This window comes from Sylvia atricapilla, chromosome 4 (assembly GCF_009819655.1).
Source record: "Sylvia atricapilla isolate bSylAtr1 chromosome 4, bSylAtr1.pri, whole genome shotgun sequence".
NCBI classification, from domain to species: domain Eukaryota; kingdom Metazoa; phylum Chordata; class Aves; order Passeriformes; family Sylviidae; genus Sylvia; species Sylvia atricapilla.
In genome coordinates, this window is record NC_089143.1 from 50489333 (window position 1) to 50496813 (window position 7481).

The window sequence follows — 7481 nt, forward strand, 5'->3', positions numbered from 1 at the left end:
CTTTTTCTCTGTTACTTGCAAAAAGTGGCTTATCTCTGTTTTGGGCTTTTTGGGAACTTCACTGAACCTATATGATCAGAAACATTAGCAATTTCCAAGTGAATATATAAATATATATATTTAATTTATACTTTTTAAAATTTTAATTTGATGCTGGCCTTTAAGCAAAATTTACAGGTATCAACAATGCTCTAGTTACTGGTGGTTTACCCCGGGCTCAGTACTGGGCCCAGTCCTGTTCAGTATTTTTACTGACAATCTAGATAAGGGGATTGAGTGCATCCCCAGTAAATTCATGGACAACACCAAATTGGGTGGCAATGTTGATCTGCTGCAGGGTAGGAAGGCTCTGCAGGGGACCTGGACAGGCTGGATCAATGGGCTGAGACCAACGGAGCGAGGTTCAACAAGGCCAAGTGCTGAGTCCTGCCCTTGGGTCACAGTGACCCCAGACAGTGCCACAGGCAGGGGACAGAGTGACTGGACAGGGCCCAGTGGAAAAGGGGCTGGGGGTGCTGGTGACAGTGGCTGAACATGAGCCAGCTGTGCCCAGGGGGCCCAGAAGGCCAAGGGCATCCCGGCCTGTATCAGCAATAGTGTGGGCAGCAGGAGCAGGGCAGTGACTGTGCCCCTGTGCTGAGCACTGGGGAGGTCACACCTCAAGAGCTGTGACCCGTTCTGGGCCACGCACTACAAGGACATTGAGGGGCTGGGGAGTGTCCAGAGAAGGACAGTGGAGCTGGGGAAGGGTCTGGAGCACAAGTCCTGTGAGGAGAGGCTGAGGGAGCTGGGGGTGTTTGGCCTGGAGAAGAGGCAGCTCAGGGATCACCTCACTGCCCTACAGCTCCCTGACAGGTGTTAACCAGGTGAGTGTCAACGTCTTCTTCCAGTGACAGGATTAGAGGAAATTACCTCAGGCTGTGTCAGGAGAGATTCAGGTTGGACATTAGCAATAAATTCTTCACAGAACACGTGACTACATACTGAAATGGGCTGCCCAGTAAGGTGATGGAATCACTGTTGCTGGAGGTGTTTGAGGGAAGACTGGATCTGGCACTCAGGACCATGGTCTGCTTGACATGCTGGTGTTCAGTCATAGCTTGGACTTAATGGGCTGGGAGGTCTTTTCCAAACTAAATCATTCTGTGAATCTGTGCTTGGCCTGTAGCAGCTCTTATGTTTAGAGAAGAAGCATTGTTACATGCTGAGCAGGCTTGGAGGTTTGTTAGACCTACCACGAGGGTCCTGCATTCTGATAGAAGACTTTAAAAACAGATTGCAGCTACCATTGTTACACTGTAGGCATCTACTAAATTGAACTATTTTATTTCTTCACATTAGCTGTTAAATTATTAGCCTGCAGTTCCATGGTTTGATGGGCTAGATCCAAAAGTAGGGGAAATAAGCAGCAGTGGAAGAGTAAAGCCGGCAGTAACTCTTCTCGGCACAAAAAGACGTTTGCTTTCTGTTGTTGATGTTTAACTGAAACGCCGCGGCTTGTTTTGGTTTTGGTTTGTTTTGCTGCCGGAGCGGGGCGGAGGCGGCGGGGAAGCGGTTCCGGGGCCGGGAGGGCGGTGCCGTGCCTCATGTGACAGCGGCTCCAGGGGGAAGCGGCGGCGGAGCCGTGCGGGGCGCGCCGGGGGCGCGGACAGGTACGGCGGGGCGGGCAGGGAGCGCCCCCCGCAACCCACCTCCGGTGGGCTCGGCCCAACCGCGCGCCCTTCCCGGCGCGGCTGGGAGCGGCTGTACCACGGCAGCGGGGCGGGGGGTGGCGGCCGGCCGGGCCTCGGGGACGGAGCGCGCCCTCGCTCCGACCGCTCCCCTCCTCGGAGGCGGTGGCCGCGCCCGCGGTGACGGGGCGGCCTCTCGTCTTGTCTCGCAGGCCCGCGGAGGTGGCGGCGGCGGCAGCACCGGGCGGGCCCCAGCCATGGCCGACGTGAGTGCGGCTCCGCGGGGCGGGCGGGACACGGGAGGTGGTTTGTGGCGGGGCTGGGGTGGGGGGTGCCGTGGTCGGGCCTGGGCCGCCCGGGCGGGCCGTGTCTCGGGCCGGGGCCGGGGCCATCCGGGCGGGCGGTGTTTCGGGCCGGGGCCGGGGCTGTCCGGGCGGTGTTTCGGGCCGGGGCCGGGGCTGTCCGGGCGGTGTCTCGGGCCGGGGCCGGGGCTGTCCGGGCGGTGTCTCGGGCCGGGGCCGGGGCTGTCCGGGCGGTGTCTCGGGCCGGGGCCGGGGCTGTCCGGGCGGTGTCTCGGGCCGGGGCCGGGGCTGTCCGGGCGGTGTCTCGGGCCGGGGCCGGGGCTGTCCGGGCGGTGTTTAGGGCCGGGTCGGGAGCTCCGGAGCTGCCCCGCCCGCCGCGAGCAGCCGTGAGTAACGCGCCGCCCGTCTCTGCCCGCAGGACCTGAAGCGGTTCCTGTACAAGAAGCTGCCGAGGTACGCGGGGCCGTGCGGGGTGGGCGGCGAGGGCCCTCCGGTGCCAGCCCTCTGCTACGGGCAGGGACACTTCCCGCTAGACCAGGTTGCTCAGAGCTCTATCCAGCCTGAATATTTCCAGGGTGGGGTATCCACAGCCTCCCTGGGCAAGCTGTTCCAGTATCTTACCACTCTTCAAAGTAAAAAAATTCTTCCTAATATATAACTAATTTTACCGGGTTTCAATTTGTGGCCATTACTCCTTGTCCTGTCGCTGCAGTTCCTGATGAAGAGTCCCTCTCCAGCTCCCCTACAAACCCCCTTCAGATACCAGAAGGTTGCTGTGAGGTCTCCACTCAACCTTCCCCTCTCCAGGCTGAACAGCCCCAACTTCCTGAGCCTGTCTTCGCAGGGGAAGTGCTCCAGCCCTCTTATCAGCTTAATGGCTTCCTCTGGACTTGCTCCAGCAGTTCCATGTCCTTCTTATTATTGGGGTCACCAGACCTCTACTAAACAGAGCAAATACTAAATTAGAGAAGGCATCATGTTTTTTCAGTTTTCTCCTTCCTTGCAGATAATACCCTTTCCTGCTAATTACTGTGGTTTTTAAAATGGTGTCTCTTCTTTTCTTTTTTTTTTTTTTCCCCAGTGTTGAAGGTCTTCATGCTATTGTAGTCTCAGACAGAGATGGTGTGCCTGTTATCAAAGGTAACTTCAGCTTCTTCTGCAGCTGTAATTCTGATTGAACAGCAGGGGGTGGAGAAGTACGGGAAAATCTTCCTGGTTGTGGCAAATATCCAAATATTCTAAGTGGGAGGATTAAATTACACTTTAAATAAAAGTTCAGTAGTTGATTATTTACCTTTTTAAATACATCCTTTTGTTTGTGCCCTCAGTAACTGTAGTCCATGGAAGTTTTCCTGGGTGATAGGGGTTGGAGTGCTGTTAAGGTCATTGTATCTTCAAATCCCTCACAGGCTGATCGATACTAAGTAGTAGAGAGAGCTTGGCAGTGTTTTGTTGGCTTTTATGGTACTGTAGTTTTCTGCAGTTTCAGATGGCTTTGGCTTGTGAGTACAATAGTTTAAGATATAAAGATTCAAGTATTGCAGATTTATTTTGTTCAATGCCCTAGAGTATTCAAACACCCAGCAGAACTTGCACATCTTCACCTGTTTGCAATCAAGTGACTGTGTGCCAGTAATCAGTTCAGAGGCTGGAATGGATACAAACAATGTGGGACACTAAAGGGACATCAGCACAGGCTGTGCATCCTGAAGTAAAAGACTCTTAGCTTAGGCTAGGAAGGATGCTGGTATAAGGAGCTTTGATCATACAGAGAGCATTAAATGATGTACAGCTCGTTGGAGACTCTCTGGTGTTCCTGTGGGAGCACCTCAGATGTCTTGCATGTTGTTCTGGTTTTGGCAGAGCACTAAGCTAGATGAAGGTTTGGGATGCAGTCAGAGACACCATGTAAAGATAAGGATTTTCTTGTTTTGTTCTAGTTGCCAATGATAATGCTCCAGAACATGCACTTCGACCTGGCTTTTTGTCCACCTTTGCCCTTGCCACAGATCAGGGCAGTAAATTAGGACTCTCTAAAAACAAAAGTATCATCTGCTATTACAATACATACCAGGTGAGTAACCTCAGTGCGCCCTCTCCTCAGTGACTTGAGCTGTTCCTGGATTACATTGAGCAAGAGAAGAAAGGTTGTGTAAGATCTGGTAGATTTTCATTAGGCTGCTATTGATGTAATTTTGGTTTTTTTCTTGCACAGCTTAAATGGTTACGCCAGACAGTATTTGTTAAACTTATGTTGCATTTCACAAAACTGAGATTTACTGGTTGACAATGGGTAAGTGTAGTAATTCTGAATTTGCAGGAGGTGTTGCTCATATGGTCTTCTGAATCTTTTATGAAGGGTTTATTTTCTCTTTTATAAACAGTGTTTATAATTAGTGATACCTGACATTAATTTAAGCCCATGCAGCCTACTTAATAGCTAATCTTGCTGCCAGTATGGCTCTGAGGTAAAAAAGCATTGAAATACCACAATTTTTCACAAATAATTTGATTATTTGTGTCAAGAAGTCCATCATTGCTACATTTCTGCTCCTTCACGAGTTCTGGTGATCCTGAGAGCTTTTAGTTAAGACTGCAGTGAACTGACCAGCTGTTTAGCCTACAGTGTGTCAAGCTTTGTTTGGAAATCAGTGGGTGAATGAGTTAGTTTGCCCACATCAGTACATTGCTTTGACTCTGCTAGCTTACTGTTGTGCCCAAGGTGCCAAGTTCCCTGTTAATGGATGAACAGATACTTCTGTACAGGGAACAGTATTTCAAAGTCATAAACATGCTTGCCCTCCTGTTTCCTGTGGAGGATGTCGTCTCCATAGTGTAATCTGCAGCTGAGGTAGGGTTCTAGTGGACAGCACACTGTAGAATGTGGAGGTGGAGGAAAATGCCAGGTTTTCCACTTGCAGCTCCCTGTACTGTAGTGTAAGTTCTGTTGGTGTTTTTAACCATGAACTTTAAGAAATAGATACACTGAAAAATCACCTCTGTGGCTTTGGCTCCTGCTTGTCCTTTAAACTGAGGAGGCTGCTTGTTGCAGAAAGAATTTTTGTGGAAAGAATTTATCAGAGCCCTGATATCCAAGGTGTGTTAGCTGCTGGCTGAGCACTTCTCTGTCCTTGCAGGTGGTGCAGTTCAATCGCTTACCTTTGGTAGTGAGTTTCATTGCTAGCAGCAATGCCAATACAGGTATGTCTACACATTTGTTTTAAAGATGGCAGTATTTTAAGGCCCGAGTATTTTAATAATTCAGAATAAATTCCCTGAAATTCACTTCAAGCTACGTTAACTTTGTTCCTGCTGTAAATTTTGTCAGCATATTGTGAAAGGTGAGAAGGAAAAGGTGTGAGTAAAATTCCACAGATTTTGGGTGGCTTGCTGGAGTGGTTATTCTTTTAGAAGCATATTTCTCCTGTGATGAACCTTGCCCTTGCTGCACTGGCAGGTGATGTGCTGTACAAGTCAGCTGTTTGGTCTCTTTCTGTCAGTCAAGTTAACATTCTGCAGAAACATGTGCAGATATGTTTTCAGTTCTGTGGGATGGGGAAATCCAGATCCTAGCCTTGCTCGTGAGGACATTGGCTAATGTGTATGAGCAGAAGGGATTTAATTCTGGTACAGCTTCTTGGGCCGCAGTAGCTATGGGACATGGCAAGGCAGTAGTGGGGGAGAGTTGTGCTGCACTGGGTGCCTCTTGTATGCCAGGGGCTGCAGACATCCTGCTTGGGGGTGTTGCCCACTGTTCACAGCAAAGTGGATAGCTCCCATGAAACATTTCAGGCTTTGAAAAACACTGCCTGTGACTTGGGAGGGAAGGGAGCTGCAGGCTTTGGAAAGAGGCTTCTTGGTGATGTTGTTTGATGGAATTTTCTGTCTCTTCTCTCTTTCCAGGGCTGATTGTAAGTTTGGAGAAGGAGCTCACACCCTTGTTTGAAGAATTGAGGCAGGTTGTTGAAGTTTCTTAACCTGATGGTCTAGCCAGAGTGCAGCATTCCTCTGCAGCCCAGTGGACAGAAAGATTCAATAATCGTCAGTCAAATAACAAGTCTCAGAAGAAATACCACAGCTCCTTAGTATACTAAGTAAGAGTAAATTGTACATAGTACTGAATCTGAAATGATCTACTAGTGTGTTGTAGGTGGATGTTACTTTAGGCCACGCTTCTTGTATTGTGCAGTACTGGAGAGCCCACCAAAATAGCTCCCATGGAGTTTAGCTCAGCCAGCTGAGCCAGGTCGCTGCAATGCCCTTGGTTCAAAGGAGCAGCCCCCAGATCTCTTCCTTTACAGGGCACCAGGCACAGGGCAGGGTGTGTCCTCAGGCCGGCCACCACTACGTGTGGGAAAGCAAATCAGGTGGAGGGAGTGAGCAAAGACGTGGTTGGAGGCATTGTGAGAGCAAGTCTGTTAGCGGTGATGTGTCGGTACAATCAGTCAAGATCCCAGATTTCTTACACGGTGTACTTTGGCAAGGGAGTGCTACTAATCTGGATGCTAGCTGCATCCTGCTTCCACTAGAAAGGAAGCTGTTTCTATGGAAGATGTTGCTTTAGGGATTTTCATGATGCCTAGCTAGAAGCACCCAAACAATGTCTCACTTCTTCATGGGGTTTTTTGTGTAATATGGTTGTGAAGATCTCATGTCTCATAGTCTTCGTGTGGGTTCATCACTGGTGACACTCTCAGCTTATTTACCCTTAGGTTTTCTGAAGTAAATAAATATAAATAAAATACAGTATTTTTAAATGACAGAGCCTGGTCCACTCTTCTGTTGCACTGTAATACCCCACAGCACATCTGCTTGTCTCTAGAGAGAATGGGTCTCTTAATTGTTTGTAAATGTCCAAAATCCATTAATTTGTAGGCTGAAAACTAACCAGTGTGTCTCTCAGTTGGGCAGTAAGGATACCAAGTCCCAGGACAGTGTGGAGATCCTGTTCCTGGGGATCAAGCCTGTGCTCTTAGCCCCACCCCATTGTTCCCTCCCATGTCCCTTATGACAACTGCCGAGCACTGCAGGCCTGGGGGACAGCTCTGGGCAGGTCTGTGCCCCAGGCTGGGAAAAGGGATGCCATGTTCACACCTCATCGACCTTGGGTGCGTCGGGCAGGATGGGGGGAAACAGCAGGGTTGGAAATGACAGCTGAGAGTTCTTGGCTCAAAAAGAGATTGCAGCTTGTCAGTCGAGCCTTTTCCATTTAAGCTAAGCTGGAATAGGACTTCTGTTGCCGGTCATTAGAGAAGCAGCTGGAATGTGTGTGTATTTCTGGCAAAATGTGTTTGTGCTCCAGCAAAGGCCTCCCCTTGCTGTTTGCTTCTGTTCAACCTGTCTGTGACAGCTTCCAAGGCCACCCAAGCGCCGTTTCTTTCACTGGCTTCAGTTTGTGACATGATGTGCTGAACATGTTTCCAGTGTTTTGTGAAGCAGCCTGTTGCTGTAAAAAAGGGAAGGCTACCTTTGTGGTTTCCCTACAAGCTCCATTTCCAATGCCATGTTC

At 49.8% G+C, this 7481-nt stretch overlaps 1 protein-coding gene and 1 long non-coding RNA gene across 3 annotated transcripts; one reads left to right on the plus strand and one right to left on the minus strand.

Annotated features, from left to right (window-relative positions):
- Nucleotide 1: 1 nt before the first annotated feature.
- On the minus strand, nucleotides 2-1444 carry LOC136360554 (uncharacterized). Its single transcript, XR_010743471.1, has 2 exons — nucleotides 913-1444; nucleotides 2-67 (listed from the first exon to the last, which is right to left on the minus strand). It is a non-coding gene; the product is annotated as an uncharacterized lncRNA (long non-coding RNA).
- A 126-nt stretch (nucleotides 1445-1570) lies between these two features.
- Nucleotides 1571-6734, plus strand: LAMTOR3 (late endosomal/lysosomal adaptor, MAPK and MTOR activator 3). Of its 2 annotated transcripts, XM_066317888.1 has the most exons (7): nucleotides 1571-1652; nucleotides 1883-1936; nucleotides 2391-2425; nucleotides 3054-3112; nucleotides 3913-4046; nucleotides 5110-5173; nucleotides 5876-6734. In XM_066317888.1, exons 2-7 carry the CDS (start codon nucleotides 1928-1930, stop codon nucleotides 5947-5949), a joined length of 375 nt encoding a protein of 124 aa, XP_066173985.1. In that variant the 5' UTR covers nucleotides 1571-1652; nucleotides 1883-1927; the 3' UTR covers nucleotides 5950-6734. The 2 variants fall into 2 exon arrangements, with proteins under 2 accessions (XP_066173985.1, XP_066173984.1); XM_066317887.1 differs by lacking the exon at nucleotides 1571-1652 and having other exon boundaries at nucleotides 1755-1936.
- The last annotated feature ends 747 nt before the right edge of the window (nucleotides 6735-7481 follow it).